Raw genomic sequence first — 12,971 nt, 5'->3', positions numbered from 1 at the left:
ACACACTGTATGCTCTACTGAATGAGACTTGTGTTGTCTCTTGCATTTCATGTATGACCTTCTGCTCTTATTGTTCCTTCATGTTCCAACTGCATGCGATTTTGTTCTGTGGCCTGTTTCTGCTGACATGTACCACCTAGAAGCAGAGTGACTGAATATGCTGCCTGGTTTTTCCTTAATGTCTGTTGTCCTTATCAATAATTAACCAAATAATTATGCTTCACATCTAGAGTGTACAGTTGGCCAGATGCAAGTCTGTGTTACTGATACTTTGACCAAGTTAGAAACCTTTGAGACGTCATTACTCTATAAACTAGATTAAAAACTTCATGGCACAGACCTTCCAAACCTACACTGTGGACTTGTTTGGAGTGAATGTGGTCTATAAATAAAGCAAACATTTCACTGACCTTTGATAATTTCTTTTGATTATTCTTAAATTAAATGAACATAATGTGTTAAAGAGCAAAATGCAGGTTGGTTTATTCTTAATATTTCATAAAACATTAAAATTAGATCTCAGTTTTACATATAAAAATATACAAAGGCAGAAATCGTCATGAAAAAGTAAATGTTTCAAGAGCGTTCCTAAAAAAAAAAAAAATTCTGCATAGGTTCTCTGCTTTAACACCAGAAAAAACAGAACTGCCAAGAGTTTTGTTGCATAACATGTGAATTTTTAGGGAAACACTGCAGAATGAGTAACAGCTTCTCATGTGAAATCATGAAGCATTGTTTGAAGCATATTTACGTATCACCTAACTTCACCAGAAAAAAACTAATCTGAAATCTGCTAATATAAAATGAAAGCTAAGTATTTGTGTGCATTGTGTTTTAATGTAAACACAGATCTGTTTTTGCAAATAGTATGGAAAATAGTGTGTTACAACTGTCCTGTATGTGTCTTATAGTCAATCCAAGATCATATTTTTGTCATCTCCTTGCCATAGGTGGTGCTCCTGGTGTCTGTATTAGTGACGCTTATCTTGGTGGTCGGGTCTTCGCTGATGAAGTGGAGGATGTTGCGCATGGAGCGGTTCATGCTGTCCTTGAAGCTCCGGCCCAGACACACATAGAGTAAAGGGTTGAGGCAGCTGTTGAAGTAAGCCAGACAGAGCACTATAACATGTGCAAGGTGAAGTTTGGGACTTGCGCTGGAAGCCCGAGGGGTGGTCAATATGAGGAAGTCCACAATGTGCAGTGGGAGCCAGCACAAGAAGAAGCTCAGCACCACAGCGATGATGACCCTCAGTGTTTTCTTGGACCGGGTTCGACCACGTGACAATCCCCTCTGTGTGTTGCTGAAAACCACCAAGTGACAAACTAGAATAATCAGGAAAGGAAAGATGAATCCAATCAAGAAGCGAAAAACTGAGATAGGCCAGGTACTCTGTCCAGTGTACTCCGTCCTGCACTCTCTCTTTACATCACCTGCCTCAATCTCCTTGGCATACACAAATTGTGGGATACTGCCTATCAGGGCCAGGACCCACACAGCAACACATCCATAGGCAGCCTGTTTGGGTCTCCTGTTGTTCTGACACCAGATGGGTCTGATGACCAGCAACAAACGATCCACACTGATTACAATCAGCTGCAGGATGCTGCAGTACATCACCAGGTAAAACAGGCCTCTTACGAGCATGCAGGCCAGAGGACCGAAGTGCCAGTGGTCATCATGGACCAGAGGGACCATAAGCAGGGGGATGGAGAGGCAGCAGAGAAGATCAGCCAGAGCGAGGTTGAGGAACCAGAGGGAAGTGACAGAGCGGCTCATGCAGAACCCCGTCACCCACACCACCAGAGCATTTCCAGGCACACCCAGCAGGACCACAAGGCTGTACATGACCAGAGCCATTATCTGGATCGGCTGAATCTCAGGAGTCAGAGGCTCAATAATGAATGGAAATGTGAAATTATCATCAGGATATGTGTCATTCTTGTTCAAGGAGTCCATGATTCCTGAAAATGCAATGTATAGGGTATAGGTTAGTGTCATGGGTAAATTAACATTAGATTGACAGCATTATAGATTCCACAATATGTGAGACAAATATTTTATCTAATACATTTTCATTACTCACAAAAACAATATGCTTTAATAAAGAAAGGCTGATGTTTTTTCTTCATCTAAATTGAAAATGTGACTTTAGTTTCAACTCACCGACTGTTCAGCTCCAGTTTATGTTGCTCTCTCCCCACTGAGACGAAGTTGTGGAGCTGCTCTGCTTCTGTGCTTTATACTCTCACCCCACCCCACAGAAACACAATTGCACAAGAATCCTGTTGCGACCACAAGTTCTCTGTATGTGAGTACAGGCTTAGAGGACTGCAGCAGAACTCCAGGAGAATTGGTGAATCTGAAAATGCAGTTTTTTTATAGCAAAATTCAAGTGTGATTTTTCAGAAAGTAATGAAGATACAGTTATTACAGAAACAAAAAGGAAACTGCCCTTGACTCATTTTTAAAACTGGCTTAATTTGGCAGTTCACTGCAGGTGCTATAAATTCTTATTGCCTCATTTCTGTGTTCACATCACAATAAAAGCTCCACTGAAATGTCAGTATCAGTAATTGTACAAAGTAATGACTTTCTATCTTGTCAGAATGAAGGTCTTAATAAACATGGTTTAAGGAGTTCCTTAATGTTAAAGGTCATGAAGAAGCTCTGTGATTTCTAAACACACAACACACCCTGCTTGTATTGTAGGCAGGCCACACATGAAATTCTAGGAAGATCTGATTAACAGTGTTAGAGTTTTGTCTCTCACCTCTCCTTCAAAGTGCACTGGGTCTTTCTCTGAACTGCCAAATCAGTCGAGGCCCTTTGAGCCTCTTTTTATGGTCTCAGGTTCCTGAGGGGAAGTTGCCAAGCGTGATGTAAAGGAGGCGGACTTCTGGAGATTTTTGCACAATGTCTTCATTTTCTGTAGTTTGAGAGAGTGCTCATACTAGTACTTGTAATTTAACTACATATTAAGCAATGTTAGATATTGGATTAAGCAATGTCATAGGATAATTCAGTACTAATTGTTATTTAATTGTTATTTCTTGGAATGCGAGGCGATATCACTAATTAGGCAGTTTGTGTATCATTGTGTGTCAGGCTATGGTGGTGAGTTGGCCACAGTGGCTGCACAGCCAGGGCCTCCAGCTGCACTTGCGTGCAGAATGGCTTCCTCAGTTGCTATATTGGTTTGTTTTGTCATCTTTGGTTCTTTTTCTCGGCTCTTAGCGTGACCAGCTTAATTGTGCCATGTAACTATGGAGCACTGACCACTGCTGTGAAAGAAAAGTCAAAATTAAAAGAAACACGGACTGTTTGAACTGTTTGGAGGGTCTTTTTTTATTTCTGCCTTTATTAATAAGGGGACATAAACAGAACTCACCAAAAATTATTTTCTCTATCACTTTCGGGGGGGGGGGGGGGGGGGGGGGGGGGGGGGGGGGGGGGGGGGGGGGGGGGGGGGGGGGGGGGGGGGGGGGGGGGGGGGGGGGGGGGGGGGGGGGGGGGGGGGGGGGGGGGGGGCTTTATTGTTCATCTCATTAAGTCATTTACAGTAACCACATCCATCTTTTCTCATATATCATGTTATTCACAAATTAGCTACGCACAAATTATAGTACAAGTGAAAAAAAACTACCGTTATTTAAAAACTGGTTCTAAAACTGTTGTAATAAAAAGCAACTAGAGCTGCCTCCCTTTATGTGGTTCAACATGCATCACATTGCCCGCAGAAAGTGATTCTTACAACCTTGTGAGAAACGCTGATTTTTACATAACATTATTCATCATCTGTTATTCCCACTATGAGACATCTTATTTAGGATGTAGCTGCTTCATAGACGAGTTTAGGTCACAGTGTCGTGCCTGAATTTTAACAGCAAAATAAGAGAACAGCCAGTTTACCTGAATTTATAAAAATACTCCATACTGAAGGTATAACCAGGTAAATATCCTCAAGAAGCCACCCAGGTTCAAAGCAGTGATCAGTGAGGAAGCTACAGACTATTGTTAGACCAAAAACTGAATTAAAGAAACAGAGAAATAAATATGTATAAGCAATCATATATAAACAAGATTGGGGACAATTGTTGTGGCAGGATTTCCTGTTTTAGCCTGGTGACATCACCAACACCTTTTTTTTTTTATTAGAAAATGACAAGGGAAATTAAACACAGAGTCAGCAATTTGTTCCCTAAATGTTAAAATAATATATACCACATTGCATGAATCACCAACGTCAGCGAGCTGACTTCGTGAGAGCGTTGGTTTCTTCCTCACTGCGCATGCAGGCTTATCATTCTGTACCCTCTTGTTGTGCACATTGATATAAATAAGAACATAAAAGTCACAGCTGGTACGGACCCGTTACCATGTGAAACATATCATTATTGCAGTATTTGTTGTGTTTTCTCATTTTTGTTGCCATAGTTCATATTAGGATGCTTCCCTCACTAGTTCCGCAGAGATGGTGAGTATTCAGAGGTAATGTCAGTCGAAGGCTGGAGCACTGCTTGGTGGAAGTGTAGGAGTGTCATCTCTGAATGCATCTGACTGAAGGTCTGCAGAAAAAAATACACTCAGGTTATGTTATTGTATGGTCTTTACCTTACAATATAAAGTGCCTTGAGGCGACTATTTGACGTGATTTGGTACAATATAAATAAAATTGAATTGAATTGAATTGTTGAGATTTTCAAACACTGAAAATAAAACTTCTGGCAGTGCAGGATTTTTTTTCATTGTCATTGTATTTTGAGAATTATTCCCATGGAGATCTAGTTCCTGAAACATGTCATCTAAAAGTTAGATCATCGATATAAACAAACTAAAGATTTATAAAAACATTTAAAAAGATATTCAACATGTGCTTGTTGACTTAGACAATCCTCTAGACCGGTGTTCTCAAACTCAAATGACCTGTCAGCCACTGCTGGCACTGTTATCTCATTGGAGTGCCACTTTAGTGGATTAATTTACTAACCATGTAACCTGCTTCAGTTACAGCATCATGAGGAAAAGGTCTTGCTGGTATAGCAGTGCCTTTGTAGCTGCCCAGCTAATTTTTCCTGTCGTGTCCCTCGTTCTTCACACTCTCCGTATTTAGTTGCGTAATGACGCTTGAGATTCGCAACGGCAAATTTCTCTTTGCATATAAAGTTTTTTCCACCAAACTCAACACACAAAATGTTGAAAGAATTATCAAATTGTCTGTGTTCATCATCCACTTTGCTTTTACGTGTGGAAAGCAACATTTTCTGCTCCTTTTTCTTCTTCTCCTGCTTCTTTGCATTATCTGCCCTGATTTAATCAAAAACTGCACTTACTTTGCAATTATTTTGCATTAAAAATAATCTTTTTTAATACAGTTGTTTTTATCATTTAAATTATCTAAGAAATGTTTGTCTTAATTGAGGGGGAAAAAACAAAATACAAAAATGAACTTAAAGGACCAAAATGTATTATATTTTTTACATCAATATGCAGGCCACGAGGGGGGGGGGGGGGGGGGGGGGGGGCTGGGAGTTTGAGACCGCTGCTCTAGACTGTACACTACTGCAATTCATTAACACCATGGACACACAGACACCGTCAAACACACACCTTACAATCTGTATTCTGTATTTCGCTTCCTGTTTTCTGATTTATGTTTATTTCTGTCATACAGAAGCCTTCCCCGCTCCTTTGTTTTGTGTATTTTATGATACTTTATTGATCCCACAATGGGGAAATTACAGTTACAGAACCCCATCCAAGAAGACAAACAGAACAAACATGGGGAGATAGGTGAACTGTGGCCATGCTGCCCCCCCCTTCTGGAGGCGCTGCCCTGAATTAAAAAGACAGAAACAAATAGTGAAACATATAGGGATGAGTGAGGAAAAAATCATCTCATACTTTGTATACATACGCACTACACAGTATAAGGTTACAAAAAACCTCTGCGACAGGGCAGAAACATATAGCATGGGAGCACTAGGGTGGGGAGGGATGACAGGGATGACAAGGGAGCCAGCGGAGGCGAGTGGGGGGGGGGGGGGGGGGGGGGGGGGGGGGGGGGGGGGGTCGGGCTCCTGTGAGGCTGACTCAAACTCCCTCCTCAGCTAACAGTTCTGAAAGATGTAGCGTTCATCAGCAGCTAGGTCAGGGAGATCAGTCCAACACAGGTCAGAAGAAGACAGGACGGCGGGGGCGTAGAGCATCTGTTTACAAACGTCCCGGAGACAATTTGATAAGTGGCAGTCCAAGGCCGCCAGGGAGCCAAATTCCTGATTCTATGACTTGCTTTGGTACAGACTGTACTGATTAAATTGTTGACAGCCTTCAGTCTTACTGGCACCTCTCTGTGCGAAAAAATCCAATTCATCCGAATCTTCTTGGTTCGTTCCTTCGCCGTGCAGAAACAGATACATACATCTCCAAGATCTTACCCCTCAGAATCAGCTCCAGATATACAGAGTCTGAGTTTGAGTCTGTACCCTTCCCGCGTTCCCGTCATAAGCAGCCTTACCAAGGCCAGACAGCTGCCTAGACTTCCTGATATTGCAACGACAAACCAGGTATCTCCCGGTCCCAATTCGGAGAAACCCCAGTGTCAATAAGCCAAATGTGTGTATTCCATTGACAATACGGCCAGGCACGTCATCTTCCACACCACACAGGAATCCATAACGTAGCCAGCTGGAATGTCAATTGATAAGAGGGAATAGGGTTCTCCTTCCCCCAATCTCCTCATGGTGAGAAATTGATCAAAAACAATGGCTTTGAGAGACTTATAACTTCACCTGTCAATATAACTCTGTGTATATGTCCATAGGTGTGAATGTCAGCTTGAATGGTTGTCGGTTTCTCTGTGTCTGCAACAGGCTGGCGGCCTGTACAGGGTGTACCCTGCCTCTCGCCCTGTCACAGCTGGGATAGGCTCAGGCCAATATTCATGACACTTTTTTTTGAGTATAGTCATTGGGGTTATAGATCTTGCGCAGCACTTTGGTCAACGTTGTTTTAAATGTGCTATATGAATAAACTTGACTTGACTTGGCTATTTGCAGCTTAGGTCACCAAAGGGAGCTTGCCAGGACCAGATTTAGAGGGCTTGGTGGGCTTGCAGACATAATAGGTGAGCAAGAGGCTAAGTAGTTGTAGCCATAATCCAGAGGTTAGGAAAGCAGCCTTGTAGCTGCCAGGTGTCGGCACGTTCTCCTCTTTGTATGGCTGGATTTTTGTGTAAGCAGTCGCTAACAGAAATATTTCTACGCACAAAACTGAACTGCAGTTAAACTAAGATTTAGGGCAACAATTGATTCTCTTCTTTACACAAGTTAGAGCACGCAGTTGAGTGTGTCAAGAGGGTTTGTTCAGTCTGAGTCATCAGACTTTATTCCCTGCTTTGGAGGGATCTACCTGATGTTGAGTCCTGTGTGTTTCTTAAACACAGCAGGAAGATGGCGTGGATGACTTTGGAGGTGGGCAGTAGCTTGTCAATTCAATTCAAAGTTTGAAATTGTACTGGTAGCTTTGGCTGCCAGTCCAGCTGCTACAGGATGGTTTGTGCATTCAGCTTAATAGTTCTCCTCAAGGTGATCCACATCCACTTTCACACTGTATATGGCGGTATGGGGAAAGACAAGGCTTCTGAGAGAGCAGTGAATGTGTTTGTTTGAGCTTTAGATCATATAATTTTTTCACATCAGCAACCATCATTACTAGCTAATACTTAAAGTAATTTAAATGTATTCTTTATAGTTTAAATTACTGAACTTAAGCATGTCCGGATATGAAGGTTGGAGCCTATCCCAGCTGACATAGGGCAAGAGGCAGTGTACACCCTGTACAGGTCACCAGCCTGTTGCAGGGCCAACACAGAGAGACAGACGATTATTCATACTCACATTCACACCTATGGGCAATTTAGAGTGACCAATTAACCTAACCCCAGTAATTGCATGTCTTTGGACTGTGGGAGGAAAGCAGAGTACCTGGAGGAAACCCACGCAGACCTGGGGAGAACATGCAAACTCCACACAGAGAGAGAGAGGCCCGGATGGAATCAAACCCAGGCCTCCCGGATGGTATTCTAACTGTGAGGCAGCAGTGCTAACAACCGCGCCACCGTGCTGCCCAAATGAGCAAATGAGCAACTTTTTTGCTTAAAAACATATCAGAACTTTCAATCAGCTGACTGACTAATGAACTGATCATTAGAACTGATCATCAACTTTTATATGGGAAATAATAAAAATAAGAATTATAGAGAGGTTAATGGGGCAGCAAAAAAAATGTTTTGCCCAAGATCATCCTAGAAGGCTAGTCCAGCCATGACCTTGCAAACTGATTCAAACACTTAAAAATTAATTCCCAACCAAAATTAGAAAACATGAGAAGCTGTAATAATGCAGATTCTGTATGACAGTTTATGGGAGTTGTTCCTGATTTTCTGAATGGAGTAGAAAATAAGTGAGTGTTGGCTACAGTAGATATTCTGGAGGTTTTCATATTTATAGTTTCATATGCATCCATGCAGATGTTTATGAGGGTTTTCTTCTTTCATTTCTTTTCAAACTGTAATAAAATATGACTTGAATACATATGACTATCCTAAGTCAACTCACCAATTAGTGTCAAGCCTTCCTGCTGGTTCAGTATAACTGATGTCTCCTCTTCCTCCTCCTCTTCTCCCCAGTCTGCAATGTTGGCTGGTGGGATGCACTGCTCTAAGAAGAGGTCCTCCTCATCTTCCTCCATGTCCATGTTCTCTGGAGGCCAGCGCAGCTCTCCGCTCTCCACCTCGCTCACCTCAGTTGGCTCCACAACAATGGAGGGTAGACGTTCCTTCTCTTGCTCATGGTCCAGGCAGTTCAAAGAGGTCTCAGGGTTCAAGACAACCTCGACAGGGTCAGGGAAGATCTGGAGGAAAATTGATTATGTAGTGAGCAGTATGTTGAAATGAAGGTTTAATTTCATATCAAATAGAATTTGTAAAAATCATTTAGTTAGTAATCCTACAGATTGTTCTGTGTCTCTCCCTCTCTATCCCAGTGTCACTCACACCCACACACACACACACACACCCACCCACAGAGAGAGACACCTACGCAACGTCTGGGCCCTGGATTTTGTGTACTTACTATGATTTGGGTTTTTAATCCTTGTTTTTATCTGCATTTAAGTCTCTTCAGTTAAGCATTTCATGACAAATCTATTTTAAACTATCAAACATAATAACAGAATTCCACCCAGAACTAAAACTCATTCAGACGTGGTTGCAACACTAATATTTCTTTGAAAGAGCTCTGTCACAACATGATTCTAGGGTATTATGTTACCTGGATTGGCAATCTCTGGTCCTTACTCTGCAGGTCTTCACAGTTTGGATTTTGACCACTCATTTCCTCCATACCTCTGTAGATGAAACAAAGTCTTAACGATGCTAGAAGAGAAACTCAAACCAAACATGCGCCACATTTAGCATGGAGCAAAAGACTCTTTCTAATACTGCAAAACCCCATGAATCCCCAGAGCACATGTTTCATAAGACTTGAGCAGCATTACATTAGTGCTTGTGTACTTTACAAGACTAGAGAACCCAGATTAAAGAGCAATCTATGTCACTTTAATGTAAAAAATTCAAAGGAAATCCATGATGCTGCTGACACAGATGTCCAACTCCCACTGCTACACGTCCATCGAACAACGAATTACATCTTCTGGGTTTCCATGAAACAGCATCATTGCCCCTTGTGTCATAGCTGAATTACACTAGGATCACATTATCCAGCATGCCTGGCTTTTCATTGGTTAGTGATTTCCTGCCCTACATCGCACTGGATAAAGCTGGTCCAACCATGTGAATTATGCGACTGTGCACAAATGTGTGCATCTCCTAATACACACAAGCACTTTCTAGATTAGTGCAGACCTCAAATAGGGTTTGATACCAAAATGGATTATCTAGTTTGGCGATCATATTTTATTTCCTGATGGGAAGCCAAGCGTCCTGTTTTGCTTGGTTAACCTTTCAACCCTCAATCTGCCTCAGTCATCGGTAAAAGAAACAGAAAGAAGCGGTCTACTAAAAATGTTCACATGACATGATCAGATGCCCACATATCTGGCTCACAGCCAGCAGCTGTGATGAAACCACTTGTTTCGGTTACATGGATAAGTCCGTGTCCATATCCAACTTTAGTCTGTTTACGTTGTCCAGAAAAGCAGGCGAAAGGGATTAAGAAGGACTGAGGATCCATCTGAATCCTCTTTTTATCTCTCTTCCTTGCTCCTTGCTCTCTATTTCTCAGTATGTCTCAGCATGTGTCCTCTCTCCATAAGTACCAGTCACAGTTGGTTGCCTGGTGTAATGACAAAGTCTGCTAAATCTTGCTTACTCTTTAATGAAATTTCAGCTGAAAGACAGATCTAATCTCCTTTTTTTTGCTATTTGCAGTCACATTTCTCTTCAAACTAAAGAGGCAAATCAAATTATTTTTAAACAGAAGCTGAAGTTGAGAGGATGAACAGGACCCCCATTCTTCATTCTTGCATCAAGCCAACACACATAAGAGACCATAAACAAGCCAATGCACCTGTCTGCTCTGAAGGTTTTAAAAAGCATTTTCAGCCATGCTTAAAGTGCAGGACAGTAGGTTGGTACTGAAGACGGTCCATTTAATCAGCGAGTTTCTCCCTCTCTTTCTCCAACTGAAACTGTTTTTGAATAGTTGATTTCACCTGATTTCTCCTTCTGATTTCAGGCCTATCACACCTATTGACATGCTTGAGTTCATTGCATAATATGACAACTGAAGAAATGCTAAGCCAGTTTGCACAACCGCCAAAATGAGGACATCATGTTCTTTCCTAAACAGGATCAGCTTTAGGAGTACTCTATCATTTTTTTTGACCCACTTGTGAATGTGCACGGCCCTACAATTCAATTTCTGATATTATGCTGTTGACAAATGTGCCACACTAAGCTGTTTGCGTGCCACCTGGGGTTGGAAAATTTCAGCAGCTATTATGATGAATGAGCTTAACCTCCATGTAATCCCTTTCATGTACACTCACTTGAAACACCTGCACGTTTTAACGCAGTCAACAATCAGGCTTTGTGTCCCCAGCGTGCTGCATTTGGCTGGTCATACAAAAATATGCTTTATCAATATGCAGGCTCTTTTCGTGTCCCCAGGTCAGATGATTAGGAAATTACACAGATTTAGAGAGGCCTTAGTGTTAAACCAAGGCCTGTCTTCACACCAGAGACAAGAAATAGATTAGTGTCATCAGAAAGAGGAAACTATCGGATATAAAGAGCAACCCCACTGCAAAAGGTTTGATCATTTTAATGATAAACTAGCTGGAAAGCGGCAAGCTAAGCACTTTTATTTTCCTGTTTTTGTCACATAATCTGTTTGCTTGTCATTTTCCTGTAGATTTTTTTTTCCAATTTCACGCATAGTTCAGATAACCAAACCTACTGAGAAACAGTTTCATTGACCGTATAACATGCTACAGTTGTGCAATGAATGAAACCATTATGAAGAAATTCTAAGAAAGCATTGCAGCACACCTCAAAGGTTTCCTGTTTTATCCCCATTATTTTATACCTCTCCAACAACAATACAATAAGATCTTCCCATCATTTAAAATGTTAGATGCCAAGCATTACATCAGCACCTTGTGGTAAGCACCATTTATTGGGTCTCATCCCCTCCGTTTGCTCTTGACCTCTCGAGACCACAAAAACATTCAAACCTCAAGAAAGAAAATAAACTTTTCGTCCATTACATAGAAATGGCCATCTACATCCTTTCATTCACAAATTTATCACCACCAACTTGGCTGGCTTCACTGCTTAATATAAACAGCTGTCTTCACTTGAATAAAAATAATAAATGCAAACATAAAGTACATAAGGTTGGATTCTGTGAAATTTCCAACATCTGTCATGTCAATTAAACCTTTCATGGGACATTACACAAAAGTGGCATTCATTTTGTTAGGACATTAGATACAATTAATCTTGGTTTCTTCTTTTACCTCCTGAAACACGTAAATACATAAAACAGCAACTAACAGTGAATGGACCACATAGTAAGACTGTTTTTGCCAGGTACTGTTTCCAACCTCAAGAATGAACTGTCAGTCCCAGCTTTGCAACATCTGCTATCACAACTGACAACACAGACCAAAACCTCCAGAAAAAAGCCACTGAAGAAACCTCAGGGTGGAAAGAGTCTGTCATCAAGAGTTTCCACTTTCAGTTAAATGTCTTATTTGTGTTGGTCGACACTGCTGCTTGACTTTGCGTGATGGTATCTTAATGACACTTCTGAAGAAGAAGTGTTACAAAGATAAGATCTTGGTGGAACCTGATGGGGGACTTCAGGCTAAGAGATGAATAGCTCTTTCCTGTGTAAACATTATCTAAGCTGAAAATACACACAGTCACACCACAAGCTTCGGTCGCCTCTTACCCCTCAGTTGCTGTCAGGCATATGTCTTCTCCATCTTGGCAAAATTTCACAGTGGTGAAGCTCGGCTCCTCCACTGGTGATACGAGAGGGGATGCAGGGGGAGGTGAACAGCTCCCACAGCATTCCCCCTCTGCAGAACCCTCACTGAGGTGTTTGGCCTCCAGGGCGAAGCCTGGATAAGGAGGGTTCCAAACTCTCAGGGATCCCAGGAGTTAATCAGATAATCAGGAGGTTGATGTGTGCCTGGCTCAACTGGTCAGGCAGGAGAGCGCTGTGTCTCACTTGTCTAGGTCAGTCCTGAGTCTGCTTGCCCAAAGCCTACATGCACTCTGTTCTATCGCGTATCGAACTTCTTTCCTCATGTCTCTCTCATTATCCCTCCCTATCCCACCCCACTGCCAGGCTTTGGAGAGGAGCAGGATTAGCGTCTCTTTCGATTACGGAGGCTGGACGGGTGACGTCAGCCAGGCTTGACAGTCCCCTCTGATGAGTTG

The 12,971-nt window shown here is 42.0% G+C and overlaps 2 protein-coding genes across 2 annotated transcripts; both read right to left on the bottom strand.

Annotated features, from left to right (window-relative positions):
* Window positions 1–529: 529 nt before the first annotated feature.
* LOC115790971 (C5a anaphylatoxin chemotactic receptor 1-like) lies at window positions 530–2,803 on the bottom strand. The gene is made up of 3 exons (XM_030745021.1): window positions 2,772–2,803; window positions 2,165–2,360; window positions 530–1,962 (listed from the first exon to the last, which is right to left on the bottom strand). The coding sequence occupies exon 3, from the start codon at window positions 1,955–1,957 to the stop codon at window positions 923–925; it is 1,035 nt and encodes a 344-aa protein (XP_030600881.1). The 5' UTR covers window positions 1,958–1,962; window positions 2,165–2,360; window positions 2,772–2,803; the 3' UTR covers window positions 530–922.
* Window positions 2,804–3,618: 815 nt separating this feature from the next.
* On the bottom strand, window positions 3,619–12,850 carry lbhl (LBH regulator of WNT signaling pathway, like). The gene is made up of 4 exons (XM_030743997.1): window positions 12,478–12,850; window positions 9,331–9,406; window positions 8,617–8,911; window positions 3,619–4,566 (listed from the first exon to the last, which is right to left on the bottom strand). Exons 2-4 carry the CDS (start codon window positions 9,400–9,402, stop codon window positions 4,496–4,498), a joined length of 438 nt encoding a protein of 145 aa, XP_030599857.1. The 5' UTR covers window positions 9,403–9,406; window positions 12,478–12,850; the 3' UTR covers window positions 3,619–4,495.
* Window positions 12,851–12,971: the final 121 nt, after the last annotated feature.

The sequence above is a fragment of the Archocentrus centrarchus genome, chromosome 13, assembly GCF_007364275.1.
Source record: "Archocentrus centrarchus isolate MPI-CPG fArcCen1 chromosome 13, fArcCen1, whole genome shotgun sequence".
In the NCBI taxonomy this organism is placed as follows: Eukaryota; Metazoa; Chordata; class Actinopteri; order Cichliformes; family Cichlidae; genus Archocentrus; species Archocentrus centrarchus.
This window is presented reverse-complemented; position numbering and strand designations above follow the sequence as displayed.

Bases quoted from the DNA above. Each gene is read 5' to 3' on its own strand.
- lbhl (XM_030743997.1), bottom strand. From the start codon at position 9,402: ATGGAGGAAATGAGTGGTCAAAATCCAAACTGTGAAGACCTGCAGAGT. The intron at 8,912-9,330 runs GTAACATAATAC...ATTTTCCTCCAG, and splicing joins ACCAGAGATTGCCAATCCAG to ATCTTCCCTGACCCTGTCGA. The intron at 4,567-8,616 runs GTGAGTTGACTT...TTTTTTCTGCAG, and splicing joins GGAAGGCTTGACACTAATTG to ACCTTCAGTCAGATGCATTC.
- LOC115790971 (XM_030745021.1), bottom strand. From the start codon at position 1,957: ATGGACTCCTTGAACAAGAATGACACATATCCTGATGATAATTTCACA.